The sequence below is a fragment of the Triplophysa rosa genome, linkage group LG7 (assembly GCF_024868665.1).
Source record: "Triplophysa rosa linkage group LG7, Trosa_1v2, whole genome shotgun sequence".
NCBI lineage: Eukaryota > Metazoa > Chordata > Actinopteri > Cypriniformes > Nemacheilidae > Triplophysa > Triplophysa rosa.
The window spans coordinates 370,300-390,299 of NC_079896.1; the positions used below are offsets into that span (position 1 = coordinate 370,300).

General features: G+C 42.0%; 1 protein-coding gene across 4 annotated transcripts in view; it reads right to left on the bottom strand.

Annotated features, from left to right (window-relative positions):
- nav1b (neuron navigator 1b) overlaps positions 1 to 20,000 on the bottom strand; it is a 69,264-nt gene that overhangs the window by 4,902 nt on the left and 44,362 nt on the right. For 3 of the 4 annotated variants that reach the window (XM_057337026.1, XM_057337025.1, XM_057337028.1), the window contains 24 exons: positions 19,387 to 19,693; positions 16,785 to 17,520; positions 16,201 to 16,605; positions 15,856 to 15,897; positions 15,625 to 15,773; positions 13,996 to 14,172; positions 13,508 to 13,557; positions 13,295 to 13,318; positions 12,480 to 12,557; positions 10,136 to 10,219; positions 9,876 to 9,987; positions 9,135 to 9,256; positions 6,031 to 6,185; positions 5,793 to 5,949; positions 5,079 to 5,259; positions 4,775 to 4,866; positions 4,460 to 4,555; positions 4,171 to 4,339; positions 2,552 to 2,787; positions 2,302 to 2,456; positions 2,156 to 2,227; positions 1,816 to 2,012; positions 1,582 to 1,700; positions 1,150 to 1,347 (listed from right to left, as the gene is read on the bottom strand). In XM_057337026.1, coding sequence (XP_057193009.1) covers positions 1,150 to 1,347; positions 1,582 to 1,700; positions 1,816 to 2,012; positions 2,156 to 2,227; positions 2,302 to 2,456; positions 2,552 to 2,787; positions 4,171 to 4,339; positions 4,460 to 4,555; positions 4,775 to 4,866; positions 5,079 to 5,259; positions 5,793 to 5,949; positions 6,031 to 6,185; positions 9,135 to 9,256; positions 9,876 to 9,987; positions 10,136 to 10,219; positions 12,480 to 12,557; positions 13,295 to 13,318; positions 13,508 to 13,557; positions 13,996 to 14,172; positions 15,625 to 15,773; positions 15,856 to 15,897; positions 16,201 to 16,605; positions 16,785 to 17,520; positions 19,387 to 19,693 — 4,113 coding nt within the window. The remainder of the gene's footprint in view (positions 1 to 1,149; positions 1,348 to 1,581; positions 1,701 to 1,815; positions 2,013 to 2,155; positions 2,228 to 2,301; positions 2,457 to 2,551; positions 2,788 to 4,170; positions 4,340 to 4,459; positions 4,556 to 4,774; positions 4,867 to 5,078; positions 5,260 to 5,792; positions 5,950 to 6,030; positions 6,186 to 9,134; positions 9,257 to 9,875; positions 9,988 to 10,135; positions 10,220 to 12,479; positions 12,558 to 13,294; positions 13,319 to 13,507; positions 13,558 to 13,995; positions 14,173 to 15,624; positions 15,774 to 15,855; positions 15,898 to 16,200; positions 16,606 to 16,784; positions 17,521 to 19,386; positions 19,694 to 20,000) is intronic. The other variant, XM_057337027.1, reaches the window with a different exon arrangement.

Genomic DNA, 20,000 nt, shown 5'->3' on the forward strand with positions numbered 1-20,000 from the left:
GCCATTGGCTTCTTCTTTCTGCACCACTGGCCAGTTCTTGATAATCCTCTACTGGACCTGTCCTCTGAGAGTGACCTATTTGTCAGCTACGGTGACCTCTGCATTTAACCCGTCCAGTGAGTAGTGAACTCACGCACTGCAAGTCGAGAACACATATACACCAGAAGCAGTGGGCAGCATTCACTGCAGCTCAAAGGTCGTTACCCGCCGGCCCTGAGAATCCAACCGGCAACCTTCTGGTCACGAGTCCGACTCTCTAACCGTTAGGCCACAACTATCCACACCGTTAATGCGCGCTCAGTGCACCCGGTCCCGTGTGGCATACCATTACAACACATAACACCATTTATTACGTGGTCACTTGGCAGCCCATATTGCGTCCTTCCGTTTCAACCACAGCCAGTGGCTGCTTCTCTCAGCGACAGAGGCAAGTTCTTTGACTGCCGCCCGTTGGGCCTGTCCTCTGATCCCCACTTTCTTAAGCAGCCTTGTAGTGGAATAGGAAACAAAGCCCCTGCAGCCCACCTCCAACGGGAACACTTTCGCTGTCCATCCCCGATCTTCAGCCTCCGCTGCCAAGTTGGCATACCGGAGATTCTTTCTTTCAAATATGTATCCTTTGGAAAACTAAACAAATCTAAGAAATGTAGCAATAAATAAATCTGAGGCACTAAAATAAATAACTAAATAAATCAAATCTAAAATTAAATTAAAATGAAACCTAAATAGAAATAATAAAAATCAAATAAATAAAGGTTGATAAATGCACATAACTAAATTGATAAATGATTATAAAAAGTAATACAAATGTTATTAAATGTGTACAAATTTTTTCATCAAAAGTATTAATAAAACAATAATAAAAATGAAATAAATGATGGCTGTGACTTAATGAACATAACTGTATATTTAGTGTAGAGTAACTATACAGTAGATTTCTCCAGTGCTTTGACAAATCTATTGAGTTTCTGAAATGTGTATAAAATGTGCTGTCCGTCAAAGAGGAAATAAACACAGCCTTTTACGATTGAATTCAAATGTAATGTTGTCTCTTTCTTTAGGAACACATTGACATTCTGATGAAAATTGATTGACATATCTGAATCATTTCACATAGAAAAGGTCATCCAGACACATGATGTGACTGACCAGTGGATCTGACTCTACAGAGCAGGGCGGCGTCTCTTTATGCGCTCGATCGTCTCCGGTCTGACCGGGACTGCCGGGTCCTGTGCTCGGGGGAGGCAGGTGACACAGTTTAGCTTGATCCTGTTGAGCAGACGGCCATGGCAGAGACCCTCGGACCCACTCCACTGGATCTTCCCACACAGACTTCTGACCATGAACCTACACACAAACACACACACACACACAGACACACACACACACAGACACACACACACACACACACACACACACACACACACACACACACACATACACACACACACACACACACACACACACACACACACACACACACACACACACAGTGATAAAGATCATCCTTCAGACCGACAGCCAATCAGATTCATGGTCCACAGTCATGCCTTTCTCTAAACCATGAATCCCATGACTCACCTTAATGCCGTCTTTGGCTCCCTCCTGCAGGTATGGAATGATGGAATGGTTCCAAAGATCGATAAACCACGTCCGAAAGTCCTCAACCGTGACCGGACACGAGAGGAAGAAGCAGGGACCTGAGGCCACACAGATCGGACAAACAAAAATAGAAAAGCACGTTTACTTTTTGAGCATCTTCAGTTTGAAACTGGAGTGAATCTATTCCGATACGAGAGTAATATTGAAGCTTACCAATGAGGAAATCTGAAGTGCTGTGCTTCTCCAGGAAGGTATGCAGATGATACCAGAGTCTGGGAACCCAGTCTAGATTGCGCAGCAGATCTTCATTGGTCACACTTCTGGGATCTTCTGCCTCCATCAGTTTTCTGTGCAGGTAACGCACCAGGAACCCGTTGGCCGGCTCCACGTTATTGGAAAACGTCACCATTCTGAAGAATGAACCAAAATGAACATGCACAAAACCCACAAATGATGCATTTGGCAAACGCGCAAATTTATCTGACTGTTTATATTGTATATTTTCATTTTTTATTGTCTCATGTCACGGTGTAAAGAGTACACGAGTACCCACCTGAAGCTGAGATGCAGGCCGTGGTTTGGGGTCATTTTTACCGGTTGATTTGTTGTTCCTATTATATACGGACTAAAACAACAACAACATGTCGTGAAACACCGATAAATCATCTGTATGCAGTATACACTCTAGTGTGCACTCACCATTTATGATATTTACAGGTTAAAGCACCATTGACAAGTTCACTGATGGACGCCGAGTCGCTGACATCATCCAAGATGACGACCAATGGGATTTCAGCAGGGCTGCTCTCGCGATCGAGCTGATTGGCCAGATTGGACAGGTAAAGCTGTAGGTCCTATTTACAAAACACACACACACGAGAGATGAAGTATAAATCTGATGTATGCGAGACTGTAAACAGAGGTGCATTCTCTCATTTACCCATCATACCTTGCAGGACTGGCGGTGCATGTTGAAGGTGACGGCGATGGCAGGCGTGATCTCTCGAGCGCTGCGCTCCACCAGGTATTCGGCGAGGCGGTAAGTGAGGTAGGTCTTCCCTGTGCCGCTGGGACCGGATAAGATCAAGCGTCGGTGTTTCAGTAACAGACTGATGTAGTGTTGCATCATGGGTTTGGGGATCAGCGTCTCAAACACCAGAACATCCACACACTTCTCCTTCAGACCTGCAGCGTCACCACACACAGATATCAAACTCAATGACAGTTTCACATGACTGCGTTAGAATAACACATCATATCATAAATGCCATCTTATCACACAGCTCTCTGGAACACTTGATTCTGATTGGCTAGTGGCACAAGGTTTGTTATTCCCCTAAAACTAATAACACACAGTCATCCTGATATTACAAATAATTTATTTACAAATCAATTCAATAAAAATTCATGCTCATTAATAACATATATATGGGATTATAGTTGATATATTTAAATCATATATAGTTTCATAGATTTCATTTTAAATATTTAAACCAAACATGTTAATTAGTAGATCTTGTCTTTACTTGAAGACACCAAGAAATCGGTTTCCTCTGAGGAAGGTTTGTATTTGTTACAAATGAAGGAAAACATACTTCAAATCAATATTTTTTGTCTGATAAACGTGTCCGTTACGACCCCATACGTTAGCGGCCCACTGGGAAAACGCCCGGTATGCCAGATGGCCAGTTCGCCAAGTCAGGTGATAAAAATGAAACTATTTAATACATTTCAATATGTCTTTAACATTTATTACAAAAGCATGACAGGCTCAAATGGTCATGTCAGGATAATTGCTGTGATTTTAACACAGTATTAAGCATTATTACAGAATTGAATACAGGTTGAAAAACATCAGCGTTGTCCTCTTAATAACAAAATAACAAAATAATTAAAAACCAATAAATATATAACTTACGAGTTTATTTCTAAAAAGGCTGAAATAATGAAACGGAACGCGTGAATAACGTTGTTTTCTTGTTTCCGGGTGGTTTGCAGCATCATGTGGTCGGTCTGTTGTAAAAGAAACCCTGAGGAGTTTGGGTCATGTATGTTGTTATGTTCCTCTGCCCAGATGGTATGGGCATTTGGTTTTGGCTCCCCCTGCTGGAGTTCTTTGTGCTTTCCCCTTTGCTCGGCCTCACCCGTGGGATTTCTAATTGGATGCAGCTGAAGGTTGTCTCCAATGGACCTTAAAAGAAACTGGAAGAAGACTGCGGGTGTGGGCGGACAAAAGCTCCTTCGGGCTGTGCTGCTTAGACGTGTTTTGTTCAAAAGACGAAATAAATACCCTAGACTGACTTGTAACGTTTTTATGTTTGGCACGACTCCAGAAGGTCCCTAACATAGGTCATATGTCAGAGCTGAGAGGAAGGAATGATGGGATGTTAGTGTCTCTGTCTCTTGTACTGTAAACCGTGTGGCCCATGGATCAGTCACGCGTGAAACACTTGTACAGGTGATATAAAAACACCTCACGCTACAGCTGAGCTCTCGTGATCTGACCCAAAATAATGTCCCATGAATAAATGTGAATGTGAGGGCTAGTGTTGATTGTTATGTGCTGACCTTTCAGGGCCAGGGTGATGCAGGAGGATCCTTTAGTGTAGAGACGCACGGGTGGAGTCTCGGGCGCTTGAGCTCCTAACACCCTCTTGAGATGACTCAGACTGTAACTGTACATGGAGTCCTGAGACAGACCCAGACTGGAGCTGGGGTCCACCACACGCAAATACTCCTACACAACACACCACACACGTACACACACACGCACACCACACCACACACACAACACACGTGTGTATGACATCTCATGTTTTATTATTAGTGCTTTAAAACGCAAGACAGAAGAACTCACTTTGAAAGCCAGACAAACAGCCGAGTCCAGAGCAAACCAGTCTGTACGTCCACCGAGTTTAACCGTGCCGATGAAAAACTCCCCCTGCTTGACTTCCTGTGAACACGTCAATGAGACGACTTACACAACATAACAATTACATTCAAATAACACAAGCAGTCTTAACACCGCTTAAAGGGACACTCCATGATAGTTGTGTCATCACGTCATCACAAAATCAAACTAGGATGTTAATGGTTGCTAAGCAACACTGGCTCTTGTTGCAGCGGTCACAGGTGTGTGTGTTTCAGGCATTCATCTCTTGATGACACTCACATCTTTAAAGATGTGCTGGTTTGGTATTCGAACCATCACTTTCACCAGACTCTCATCCTTCTGCAGAGTCGTGGTGGGGCTTTGAAAAACATCTGTGACAAACACAACATCGCAGAAAATCTAACTAGAGAGATAATATTCAAGAGAATATAGAGAGTATAATATAACAAATATAAACACACTATACACACAATTCATGCCATGCAGTACATGTTTCATTTGTCGAGTTTTGTTTGTGTGTATATGAAATATCTATATATGCAGTATGGTTTCATGTTTTTTATATGACATCAATGTCTGTTACCTGGGTAAAGTTCATTCTGTCCCGCACCGAAGGTTTTACTGACAGAAGACACAGACTGGCGTGGTGATGTAACACCCAGTGAACCCAAACCTGAGGACTGAGAGGTGGAGCTCGGGGGTCGGGAGGAGGGGCCTCCGGTCTTCAGATGGTCATTCTCCGCCTTCAGATTCTCCACAGTCATCTAAAATGTCATTGATTCATTGACATGACAAAGTCAAATGTGTGTCAGCTATCATCAGTGAATGATGAAATAAAAAACAAAAAATCATGTGTGGTTTGCTGTTCCTTGCAACCTGAATTGAGTTTCTATTGTCAGGTTCTTAGACAATTGTCATTAAAGGCGGGGTGTCCGATTTCTCTTAGCCGAAAACAGACACACCCCTACCCCATCTGTCGCTTTGGTCAGCGCTTGGCTAATGTCCGTCCTGTGCACCTTACTGCTGATTGGCTACAAGGTTGTTTTGGCACTCGGCCCGAGAGTAATTCAGAAAACGGTTACCCCGCCTTTAAATTGACTTAATTTTTGTGCCGTTACAAAACATCAGTACTTTAAATTAGACTAAATGACAAATTAAGAGCCAAAAAGCTAACCAAAAACTAAATTCTAAAATCTAAAGTCTATTTGTGCACTTTGTGGTAATTCAACAAAACCTCTTGTTAAAATCATGTTATGTATAAAACTGAAGTAAAGACTGGCGTGATGACATCACACACCTGCATGTGCGTCATGGTTTCCTGTAGCTGCTCCAGCTGGTGGGCGGAGCTAAGAGCCTCCAGACGAATGTCTGTCAGCTTGCGTTCTTTTTCCCACAGTTCCGAGCGTAACTCTGACACCTCCTTCTCTTCTGTGCCATCACGCTCCTCACATGACCTGATGGAAACATCCGCAGAGCTCACATCGCACACATGCAACAATTACAGGCAGATCAAACAAACACTTTCAACGTCTAACCCTGTTGTGGAGGTTTTCTCAGGGGCGTTATTCCCATCATGATGGATTTGGGGCGATGAAGGGGCGGAGCAGGTGGGTGTGGCGATCTCCTCGATGTCAGCGTATGATGCTTTGGAGCCCTTTTTACTGAAGGCCTTGTTGAAAGAGCTTCTTAACTGCAGGAGAACAGACACGAGAGCGTGAGACAGCTACTGTTTCTATATGAATTTCTTTTGAAATCAACACAGATGCACAAATACAGAGCAAACAGACACAAAACAACAGATGACAGCACTTTTTTACATGTTTAATTCTGTGCATCAGATGGGTCGAGCACATGTGCTTTAACATGATGTGATGATGTGCTCCAGCTAAAGCTCTAGAGAGGAGTTTCTTTCATTCTGTGCAGCTGGACATTCGAATGAATCTTTTTTTAAGAACGGGAAATGAAGCTGAAATATGAAAGATGATGCAAATGAATGAATGCAGTTCTGAAGCGTCACAAAGAGATCAGATTTACAGTTTCATTACAGTAATGTGTTGTATATTGAATCATCATGACATTAATAATGAAAGTGAAATGATGGCGATCAGCAGACACATCATCGTGTGCTAAATCATTTTTCTCAGTCAATGAGTCATCATCATCATCATCACACACGGTCACATTTCACAAGCCCATAATCAAAAGACTTTTCTCTAATACTGCATTATTTACATTATTGGCTGAGCAAAAAAAAAAGATTTTCGATGAATCGTTTTTTAAAATTCTCAAAAGTTATGTTGACTGTTTAGATATATAAACTAGAGGTCTGCAACCCGACCCGAGCCCGACGGGGCCCGAAAAACTCGCGGGCTTCGGGTCGGGTTAATGTTTAATGAATAGTCTCGGGTTCGGAACTAAAAAAACATATAGGCTATATACAAACAAGTTTGCGTGCCGTGTGCTTGCGTGTTTGCTGCGTTGTGACCACAAAAAAACACGAGAGAAAACACACTTTTCACACAAACTGTTCTGCGCACGTGCTCCCGCTCTTGTCCTCGTCATCACGACACAGCAGGTGATGGTAAGATGAGTGCGATGAAGCAAAAGATTAGCGATGGAAAACGTATTACAGTTCTAAATGATGCAGGGAAAGCTGCACTGAATGATGATCGTGTCATTACTGTCAAGACCGGCCCGTAGTGTCCTTCCTCAGCATCCCTGCAGCCGCAGCGAGAGGAACTTCAGTGCCGCTGGACTAACTTTTAATCAGAGGAGGACGGCGCTTAAACCAACACTTCCAGAGGGTTCAAAAACGATTTTTGACCTTTACACCTGTTCACCCACAGCAAAGTTTCGTTATTGGTAAGTCTGTGCTATTTCTTATTTTTTCTTGTGTGTTCACTGCTGAGGGGGCCGCCGTGCCTTGATGAAACCGTGTTTGCTTACATGTAGCTATTTGTTTAATTAGCATGGCAAGCAATCATAAAATGCAGCACATTTCAACAAAGCATGCCGTTAAACGCACTTTGGGTTTGGGTCAGGTTCGGCCTTAAAATATAACTGTAATGGTCGGGTCGGGTTAAACCATGTCGGGTACGGGCCGGGTTCGGGCTTTCATTTAAAGCCCGTGCAGACCTCTAAGATAAACATGAACACAGTTGAACATAATGATCATTAGCGTGAATCTCGTTGCTACTACTAGTCTTCACCACTAGATGTCACTTTTGTTTTTAAAACGGGGATTCGTTCATTCATCGCTTGATTAACATGGCTGATGCAAGTATGTCGTGTTTTGTTCAGACCAAGCACATAATGACAAACCTTTTTGGATAAATCTTAAAGTCCCCGTGAACCGGAAGTTGCGATCGTTTTTACTTCCGTATTTTGACACATTTTCGAGTGAAACGGAATTTCGAATGAGAAAAAGAGTCTTTCTCTGCGATTTGATTGGATGTATAAAACTTGTTTTGATGCAAATGCTCAGTTTGGTTCGGGCCCCACCTTGGGCGCCACTCATTTTGAAATGGAATTGGCAGCAGCCTGACAGTTAAAGGGGAGGAGTTAACGGAGGCTCCGCCCAAGCCGTCTAACATTCGTCATTTAAGATGGATAGTCATTACAGGACGGAAGTGCATTTTCAGAGTTTAACTGAAGATTATGAGGCCACACGAATTAAAAAAAGAAAAAGACCCATATTGATAAACTATTTACAATAACATTGCAATATTTCCTGAAAAAATAGGCAGTTATTTTGAATTTCACTGGGACTTTAACTTTCATCCAGTGGGAAAATGTGGCCAGTTACGATCTCTCGCCCTCCCGGGCACAGGGCTCATCTCTCTCGCAGCGTGACTCTATGTAGGGACAAGCAGCACCATACGGTGCATACGATTCGTGAATAAAAGACTACAAAACGGCATTTCCAAACACCTGTCACTGTTATGTTGACTGTTTGGATGTATAAACATGAACACAGTTTGTCTGTAAATGAGCAAATTATAACATAGATCGAGGCTACGCGCTGTTTTGTAGACAATATCACACGACAGAAAGAGAAAAGATGTCACTGAGAATGACTTTTTTGGCCAACAAGCTGTTTAAAATACAGAACGTTCAGAGAGTAGAAGCGAAACCAGTTTGAAATCGCAACTCAAAAACTATGAATGATGACGATGACATCACAAATATGTTAATTAGCGTGTGACATGTCCAAACGCAAAAACACTGCATGTTCGTGGCTTTTCATGTCTTTTTATTAATTCACCATTGTAATCTGATGTTCACTGTTCTTTTTTCTAGAAATATCTTTGATTTGTATCTGTATGCATGCATTGAAGCGAATCAAGAGCTTGAGCATCTGAACCGATACCCAGCACTGACAGGGCTGTGTGATGGGCTGGTATGATGAAAATAACATTGTCTTTAGAGATGCTGGCCGTATGACGTGTGGTCATGGATGACGATATGATGGAGGAGGTTTATCTTGTATGTAACTCACCTCATACACCTGTTAAACAGTGAAGAGGACAGCATTAAGAAGAAACCACAGTCATTCTTTAGTCAATTCAATCCAGAACTGAGTGTATAATGAATCCATCACTGAAACTGCGGTTTAATCTGTGTCCAAAGCCATACTCACCCAGCTCTTCTTCTTCTTCTTCTTGGCCTCTTGTTCTTTCAGACTGCCGGCGCTGGAGTGACTGGTGATGCTGTTGAGACTGGAGATACTCTCAGATGAGTTCTGACGGTCCATCTGAGGCTCTGAGACAAACACACACACCTGTCACTCATCTCACATCAACTTCACATTTCAAATATAACACTAACACTAATTTCACTAAAATTACTTCTCTTGAACAACAAATCAAATAAAAGTCATTGCTTGAAAGATTCGAAACCAGATTTGCTCAATGCACCCGCTACAGGCAGCTGTGAAAACCACGCTATATATGGCGAGTTTGGTTCCAAAATGAGATAACTCCGGTTTTTTTCAAAAATCATGTTTTTTTATTGTGCATTCCAATTAATATCAATCAAACTGCAGTTGGTTTGTTTTGATTTAAGCCATAATAACTCCAAAATTACAGCTAACTTACACAACAAAACACAATAAAAAACACGAAAACATAAAAAACATTTTGGAACCAAACTCTTCATATCACAACTAATCAAGAGACCGGCGAGAACCAATGAGATTAAGAGTCACTGATGTCACCAGAATTGAATTTACTGCTCCTATGTGCTTGTTATGGTTTTAATTTTGCAACAAAAACAACAACAACAACAACAAAAAGCCTCATTTGAGTTTGGCTGAAGAAATGAAGTCTGGGATGACACGAGGATTTTCATGTTTGGGTGAAATCGTAACACTTCTGTGAACCTTTGGGTGTGTTCTCGGGGGTATTCAGAGCTCCCTGAATGATGGACTGTGCCTCCGTGTTCTTTGTCTTCAGGGTCTCTATGGTTTCCCTCAGGTCCTGTAGCTCAGAATCCTGAAATGACAAATCCGAGTGTTTTCTTTGAAGACAGACGTTCACTATCGAAACACAACTTGTATCTGTTTATTATCTCTTTTCATATCATAATGACATCACTGCACCCGACAACATATAAACTACATATGTGTGTGTGTACACTGACCTTCTGTTCAGACGTGACCGACAGACTCTGCAGTCGTGCAGTCATGAGAGCCAAACTCTGCTCGAACGCCGCCACCAGGTTAGCCTGCGAATGAGATGAAACAGTCAGCATCTGACACACAACACAACACAACACAAACACACACTCAGATGTGTGTGTCTCCATCAAACAAGGACGAGACTCAAGAACAGCTGCTGACATGAATGGAGGGATGACCTGGAGACATGACGAGAGGTTGCCATGTCAACAACACACACACACACACACACACACACACACACACACACACACACACACACACACAGAAATCTGACAATTTATCCATCTGATATAAAAAATAATCATGCGACTGGACTCTGACTCTGACACTGCATGCCGATGCATCACAAACTCAACAAGACTTTCATGGTTTAAAACACGAGCACAGCTCATCCGTCATGTACAGTATTTTATGTGGTTGCCAGGGCATTTCCATGTGGTTGCTATGGTATTCTGAATTGTGTAGTGTGTCGCTAGGGCATTGCTGGGCTGCTCAGATTCAGCAGCGAGTCCCCTGTCATCAGCACCCAGCATCAGTGGCATTTATAAAACAGTGATGTCATCAAACCTCGGCTGTGACATCATCGGTCAGCGCCAGGCCGCGCGTGGGGGGGTGGGGATTGTGGTGTTTGGTGGGACAGATACATGCAACAGTGACAGACGGGGCTGACAGTCCAACAAACCTGGCCTGCCTGTAAGAGCCAGCGGCCGGCCGGCGGAACGCAGCGGTCATCAGGGGCCGGGAGGAGAGAGAGGGACAGTTGTGGTGTTAGCATCCTCACAAACACACACACACACACATTCACACAGGGGTCCCAAAAACTGCCTGGATTCTCAAGTCACACTTCAAAATGTCTCAAAAGTGACTTGGCTGTGATTTAAGCAACAGGTGATGTTAGTGCATGTAGGAAGTTCACACAGGTGTGAGACTTGAGCGTCTGAACACATTGAGGGATGAGTCAATGCATGGAGTGTGTTGTGACATCAGTGTTGAAGGGTTAGTGGCAGTGAGGCACATCACAGACAGCTTCGTTATTCACAATATAAACACTGTGGCTATGTCCGAAATAGCCCCCATACCCTAATATAGTGCACTATTTGAGGGGACATCCATTTTTAGTGGTGTCCGAATTCATGTGGAAATGATTGAACATCATTCAATCCCATGATGCATCCTAATAACGAGTGTACAACCATTGTACACTCACGGCTAGCTGCTAGCCATCTATCCTGAGGTGTCCGAATTCACTGACTGGTTTCCATTCGCTTCTACAAGTGGACTATATTAGGGAACTAATGTAGGGAATAGTGAATGAGGGCTTTTGGGACATGGATCAAACACCACAACACTCACTGGCATTAATATTAATCCCGTTTTAGTAGAACCACTTTAGTGTTTCAGTACATAAATGAGTAAATGAGAATAAATGAATATTCTTTCAAATAAAACAAGTACACAAAATGTATAAAACAGAAGTCTGAAATATGGAACGGAGGTGATGTGATTTACTGTACATGACATTGTGTCTGAAAAACAAATGTAAAATGTATTAAAATACATAACATTATATATACAATATATGATTGCGTAAGTATTAAGACAACACTTAATATAATATGTATAATATGAAAAAATTATGAATAAATTATATATTGTAAATATTGAATCATATCAAATAAAAACTTTCTAATAATTGTTGATTTTTAATTTTCAAATGGCCAAGAAATAGTGAAATGTGATGAGTCACACTAGTTTCATAAATCATCATATACAAAAACTAAGAGACCAGTTCAGAGAGAGTTTTTCTCCGTGTGTGTTTAGGTAAAATGAACATTTTTTGTTTCATTTTTCTCATGTTTCATATTTCTCCAAATTTCAAATCAAAATATTGTTTCTATTTGCATTGATTTGCAGAAAATGAAAACTGGAGAAACAGGTGAAAATAACAGAAAAGATGCTGTGTGTTTTTTCAGACCTCAAATACTGTAAAGAAAAAGTTCAGATTCACTTTTAAGCAATACAACACTCATATTTCTACATGTATTTAGGAAAAGTTCTTTTTTTGTGTGATAACTGTGATTTTTATAATTGTTGGATGACTTTATGTCACTCCTGAGGTTTGATTTTGTTCAAATGAGGAATGAACAGGAATGACCACAATTCATCTAGAAATACTGATCTGAAATGATTCTTTTTCTGCGGCTGTATAACAATGTATAAAAAACAGTGAGATTGTGTTTGTTTGTGTTTCAGTGTTAGTGTGTTGTGTATGCGTGTTGTGCGTGTGCGTGTGTGTGTACATACGTTTGCAGACAGCTGTGTGCTCAGATTGGCCACTTTATCCTGTGATGACTCTAGCTCGCGTCTCAGTATCCGGATTTGCTGACGTAAAACCACAAATCACAAAGTTACAAACACAAAAAACCCTGACATTAACTATCACTGTCATTTGAAGCTCATTATATAATAAAAACATTATGAGAACAACATTTCAGTACACAGTTACATCTGTAAAACGTTCTTTGCCAAAAACGTGGACTTGAATTTACAAGTTATTTTGTTTGACATTAGTTCTGTGAAGATGCAATACAATTGTGCAAACATGTTCATTTATTTCATTACAGCTACGATGACCTGGACTGAATGATGAAGTAAAATCAGTCAGTAAGAGCTGAAAATAGATGTGAACTCGGTTTAAAAACCATCTCAGGGTGAGACCTCAAGAAACTTCAAAGAAATGTATACAGGTTTGGAACAACCTGAGGGTGAGTGAATGATGACAGAATTGTCATGTTTGGGTGAAGTGTCCCTTTAATAAAATGACAAGAGAACATTTCTACTCTACTCTACACAAAGACTGACTACACTGAAGATCTCTTACAACATAAATCCCAAAATGACATTTGTGTTATTCTATAGTTTTGCTGAGTTAACTACTGTGGAAAAACAATAAAGGTTTAGTAAAGACCATCAACTTTTGATGATAGGGTTGATTTCACAAACTGTTCATTTGAAATGAAGAACTCGAGGGAAAATCCTCTGTGGTTTACCTTTAAACAACAACAACAACAGAGCACTAGAGAGGAAAGTGAGTAAGAGAAGCTGACAGACGTTCATACCTCTCCCTGCATTCTCTCCTCAGTCTGACAGCATCACATCAACAGACGAAGATAAAGAACAGAAAGAGTGAAAGAGAAAAGAGAACCGAGCACAAGAAAAGTGTGTGTGTGTGTGTTACAGGATTGAAACAGAGTTTGTGTGTTAGGTCACAGTAAGATTACTAAAGATATATACGTATACTAATGCGTTTTCTCCGTCATGTTTGTACTCACAGAATAGTTTGATGAAGCGTTGGAGGCCAGAGACAGAACAGAGCCGTGAACTGTGAGAGAAACATCATGCACAAACTCACTTACAAATGCAGAAACATGCTGAAATTCTATTTCAGCAGTTCATAAAATAAACCTCAATGATAAATCTCTGCTGTAGTTCTGAGAGGTTATTTTACTCCGGACATACTGAGGTAACTGTATAGACGCTTTCATCGGACACGTGCGCCTAGCCCGAGGTTAACTTGCGGTCTGTGATTAATTATACAGTAATATAACAATACTGTATTACAAATATATACTGTATATTCATTTATATTTCATTGTATATTAATTGTATTCAATTCAATTAAAACTACTCAACAGTTATTGATTCTTTGCTGAGGTCTACCGGAAGTTAAGTTTGGGCCACATAACATTGGTTTATGTGGTTGCCGCTGAAACCATCTATACATATATAGGTTATGTTTTTCTCTATTTTTTTGTCGTACCGTCCTCGGCGGGCTCTCTGAATGATCCAGACCTCATCATACTCTTAGGTCTCTCGGCCAGAGAGAGAGAGCTGCCCAGAGGAGATGTGCCGTACAGATCATTGCTCAGGTCATTGGCTGGGATGCTGTTTGAGCGTGTGATCTGAGACCCCGAGCTAGGATTCGTGATAGGAGCCACTGTGGAGAAAATCACTGCTTTTAAAAATCACCTATAAACAAACACTTAAAGTCCCAGTGAAATAAAAAATACCAATACCAATTTTTTCATGAAAGATTGCAACGTTTTGTTATGACCTGGAGAAAGTTTATGCATTATGCTATAGTGTGTTGTTTGTGTTTTGCATTCTCTTGTTCGTGTGTGCAGACACGTCACTAGTCCAGATGGGTGTGGTCTCTACTAACCACTTGGAGTTGGTCATTGGTCTTACGCTTTGTGCCCTTTGTATATAAGGACCGCCCCAAACACTCATTCGAGGCCTTGGGTTCCTTGTGTACCTTGTGTGCCATTGAGCTCTTGTGCCTTTTGCTGATGGTTCTGTTTGGTTCATTCTTTTTGTTGTGATTTCATGATTCTTGTGACTATTGTTGGGATATACTTATTCTTCCTATGCTTATTCACTGCTACCTAAAAGGAAACACTTGTAGCCGAGAGAGTTAAAATCTGATTATGTGAGTATGTGTGCTGTGAATTTAGTAACTTAATTCCAGTATCTGTTGTATGTCTGAACATGGTATTGTGAATACGGAGATTTGGACTTCATGTTATTTTAAGTACACTCTCATACATTGTAAATACCTTTTACATATTTCACCAAGTTTCTGGAGGTAGGGGGTTAGACGCCATTTTGATTTACAGTTTTACTTTGTTTATCCTCAGGGAGACAGATAAGATACCTTGTATTTTGTTTTCTATTATTTATTCTCCTAGGTTATTTAGTACTCTAAAATAAGACCGCTTTTGTTTATTATGTTGGCCTTGTCTGCCCCTGAAGAGAATCCCACATTGTACCAATAAACTTGGTTTACTGAAACTTTGGGTTGCTAGTGTGGTATCTTTACTTGTCTGTTTCGGCTTACCCCTAGAGGTCTTAACAGTTTATTGTAAATAGTTTATCAAAGTGGGTCATTCTCTGTTTAAAATTTGCGTGCCCTCATAATCTTCAGTTAAAATCTGAAAATGCTTTTTTTGTGCGTTAATGTCCTAAGGTTATGTGGGCTGTACGGTGTTGTTTATTTTTCCTTTTATTTATTTTCATTTATTTATTTTGTTACAATGTGAAAAAAAATCTGAAAATGCCCTTCCGTCCTCTAGTGACTATCCATCTTAAATGACGTGTGTTAGACGGCTTGGGCGGAGCATCTGTTAACTCCTCCCCTTCAATTGTCAGTCAGCTCCCGGTACCATTTCAAAATGCCACGTTTTTATGCATCCAATCAAATCGGAGAGAAAGGCAAAAGCCACGCCCACTATTTTTCTCATTCGCAATTCCATTTCACTCGGAAATGCGTCAAAATACGGAAGTAAAAACGATCGCAACTTCCGGTTCACTGGGACTTTAAAACAAGTCTCTTACACGTACATATACGCTAACCTTTAAAACGCTAATGACAGGAGCTCAACGCACTTACCCACATTAGTAGTTTTGGCGGAAAAGGGTCGCGTCACAAGTGTGGGGGACGGCAGCTGAGGTGGGCTATCTGATTCCGTCATGCTCGTGACAGTGTGCGAATGACGTCGTTCACGTCCTCCTCCCTCTGATTGGCCACTGGCATAGCGACTGCGGAAGATAGCATGACATCTGTCAGGGTGATCTTTAACAGCAGTACTGTACTCGCTCATGTTAGTGTGAAGAAATGTACCTCAGTCCGTTCTTGGGTAACGTGTTCCTATCACTTTCTAAACTGAGAGGGGTAGAGAGCAGCACATATAAATATCTCTCACCTGCACATCATCAATTTATTCACGTCCACAGAATTGTATATATGACCTGTGTATACACGTTGCCGCTCCATAACACCAGAGCCGCACACATGTAGGGAGCAGAGCGAGACGGTCAGGCTATGTGACGGGGTTTTGCCCCGGACGGCCCCAGCCCAATTTGACCCCTGAATAATATAAATATGACACTAACCCCTCCCATTTCTGAATTTCCATGCTCCTCCCGGTTAGTCAAACTAAGGCACAGACTTCGGTCAAAACCTCACCTGTCACCCAGCGTGATGGATGTTCTGCTGCCAGCACCCCAAGTCCCAGTACCCCTGTTGTCCTCCCGCTTGCTCACATCCGTTTTGACGGGCACGCTCATGTGCAGCGGCAGCGACTCCATGCTGCGATGCAGGCCGGACATCTTCGGGTAGAGGACGGGCGAGCTGCTCACAGACAACGCCTGGCCGGAGAAACATCTTGAGGAATCGATGTGAAGCACCGGGGCCGGGCTCGGGGAGAGACGCAGGGGCACGCGGGAACAGGCCAGGTCCTGGAGTTTCGAGTAGGGAGGAATCTTGGGAGGAAGATCTTGAATGGTGATGCAGGAGTCCAGACTGTTGCAGTTGACCTTGTCGAGGTGAGCGAGGCTCGGCGGGTGAACCAGAGACTTGCTACTCAGTAACCTACAAGAGCAGAATCATCTCGTGTGATGTTATGAACTCAAAGACCTTCAACAAGTCAAGTCAAGAGGGATGAGGGACTCGGTAAGATATAAATAAAGGAGGACACTCTGGCAAGCGCTCTGAGGGAGCGCTTTGAATAATGGATTAGGTTTTGGATAAATGTATAAATAAAGTCATACCTCGGTGTGCCGGTCGGAGAGCTCAGTTCTGGAAATTTACTCGTGCTTGTTCTCCTCACCCGACGGATCTTCTCGACATCGTCTCCGCAGCGGTCGCTCTCGTTCTCGGCCTTCAGACAGCTGATCTCAAGATCTGCTTTAGCTTTAGCTCTCTCCTTCTCTTTCTCACGGTCCGTCTGATTAACCGGCCCTGTAAAACACGCTCGACCGGCCGTCTTCAACCTGCCCTCCTTTCCTCTGCTGGGCATAGTGTTGGGTAGGGCCGGTACGGGTTTGAGGGTGAGGAGACTGGCGTCGATGCTGCCGCTGACAGGCCGAGAAGAAGGTCGTCCGGTGAGGCTCATTGCGCTGGATTTGGCGGGTCGCGGCAGGCTGCGGTACTGAATGCTACCGCGGGCATTGGGCGTGAGGAAACCCTGTTCAGAACCGCTGGCGTCAAAGCTGTTTTTACGGCTGCCTGCGCCGGGCATGGGTTTGATAGGGATGCCCGACGACTTCGGGGTTTTTCCCACAGTGGCCGAGCCGCTGGTGATTCTGGCGCCCCCTGCTGTCAGAACCGTTGCGGTGCCGGTGGTCGGTGGTTTCTTGTAACCGAAGGAGCCGACGGCAGAGGGTTTTACCAGACCTGACGGAGGCTTGCGGTGCTCTGCATTGTCACGGCCGGCGTCTGAGCGGGAACGCTGTAGACCTGTCGCTTTCACAGTCATTTTCACCTTATCAACAGCCCTGGAATCTCCTTTAGGGAGTGTAAAAACAGAGAGATAAATGATCACTTAGTTTCAAACTTCTTTCATGAACACAGAAAGCTGAGTCAGTATTCATTTCATATCTTCCTAATTTCTGCATGTGATGAGAAACATTTGTTGAAAGGTGAGTAAGAAAGACTTGGGGGTATGACATCACTTTAAATCCCATTGAGGTCATGATTGGGACTCAGATCTAAATCGAACAAAATGTGTGTGAGTCATGTAACCGCCTGCATTTAATAAGAGACACTTCAAAGATAAAGAGCATCACAACTCACTGCAACATATAAACCTCAGACTGATCTGCAGATGCAAGCAACAGATTAGTAATGTCACAATACACCGTGATATTATCACAAGAATGCTTCCTCTAGCTCACATGGTAGAGACTGTGCCAGCAACGCAAAGATTTTTTTTTTTTTTTTTTTAGATTTAGATTCAATTTATTGTCATTGCACATGTACAAGTACAAGGCAACGAAATGTGACCTCTGCATTTAACCCATCCAGAGAGTAGTGAACACACGTACCCCCGGAGCAGTGGGCAGCTATCACTGCAGCGCCCGGGGAGCGCCAAAGGGTCGTGGGTTCGATCCCAGATATCACACATACTGATTAAAGGCATGTATATGCTAGATGCAATGTAAGTCACTTTGGATAAAAGCATCTGCCAAATGCATAAATGTAAATAATTCGTAACTGGTTAAAATTTTGCGCACATTTTGAGTGCACATTCATTGACCAAATAAAAGGCAAACACAAAGTATAGACTGACTGACAGCATCATTTATTTTTCCTTTTAAAAGACACTTCAATCGATACCACGATAATACCGCGACCACAAGTTTTTGGTCACGGTAATCGTATGGTGAAAATGTGATCCTATGACAGCCCTATAACAGACCGCCACAGAGAACACATCAAAAATGATGATCAGTAATATGGATCTCACGATGCGATTTAATCACGGTTAATTTTTACAAAATGAGTTGAGACAAATTAGAAATCAACAAATGCTTTTGTATCATTTCTCAAATGTTGTACATTTCTTTTTACGTCAAATAACAAAACTAAATTGCAATTTGAAAACAAATTCCAAATCAAATAAAAAATGTATAATACAAAAGTCTCTATAATATAAACAAACCGACTTTGTCAGTGCTTCTCTTGTATTTTTTACATTTAAGAAATATCAGCATATCCACGTTTTCCAAGTTTGCAGTAAACACAGCGCCCCTGCTGTTCAAAACATGTATTGCGATTCATTTTATCTCAGCTGACTTGAATCGTCAGATATTATAATCGATTTTCAACCAGCTCACTGTGAATCGTTACATCCCTAGTAATATATAAAAATCTAAAGGTTAAGTAAATGTTGAAGAAACTTCTGCAACAGTATAGAATGTGATGAAAGTGCTCTGTGTACTTTTATATTAGCCTATGTACAGTGTGTGAATCTAAAAATTATATCAAAAAACAATTAGTTGCAATACACTACGTTACCATGGATACTGTGTTTCTTCTAAGCACACTGGATCTCTGACATTTAAATGTCATTGTAGGCCAGACAATAAAGGTTATGATGCCCTACAGGTGAACTGAATCAGAGACGACAGAAAAATATCACGGTCTGCTCTGAAAAAACTCACATTTATTCTATAAAGAAAACAAATAAAAATGGTCATACTTCACCCACATTATACTCTGTTTCACAATATTCTGGCCCTTTTCATTTTTTGTATATTAAATGAACTCTCTTTTAGTGTCTGCACAACAGCCCCTGTGACAACTAGCCCCGGTCTCTCTCATACAGACACACACGCACGCACGCACGCACACACACATCATAACTCATACCTGCTACTTTCAGCACGCTCTGTGATGTATGTGTGATGGGTGACGTGACGCCCACAGGAGGATTACGGCTCTTTTTGAAGCCCCCCGGCTGTCCGAAGCTCTCGTGAAGTCTCTTCACGTCACATCTGGCCGTTTTCTCTTGCGTGGAAACATCCATCGGCCGAGTCTTCCTCCATTTGCTGGAGGTCTCCGTTTTCAGACTGCCTGTGTCATAAACTCCATCGGTCTTCAGTAAAGACTTACTGTCCTCGCTGTACCACGCCAGACCGCTCTCCACCAGAGAACGCTTCTCAGCATCCGTGCGCAACTAAAGACAAACACACCTCCGTTACATGACACATCATACTATACTATAGTCATACTGGATTTCATCTTCCTTTCATAATAATAGTAAACTTCAAAATAACACAAATGAAACATATTGTGACTAAAATAATGTAACATTGTTTTATATAGAAGAGGCCATATCTAAACTGTCTGTTATTGTTCTTGAACATTGAAAGAAATAGTACATCACTCTCACAACATCATTATGAAGTCAACAACAGATGGAACATTCAATAAATCTGGTACCCATGAAATGATAGAAGTTACCATAGCAACAGTGAGAACCT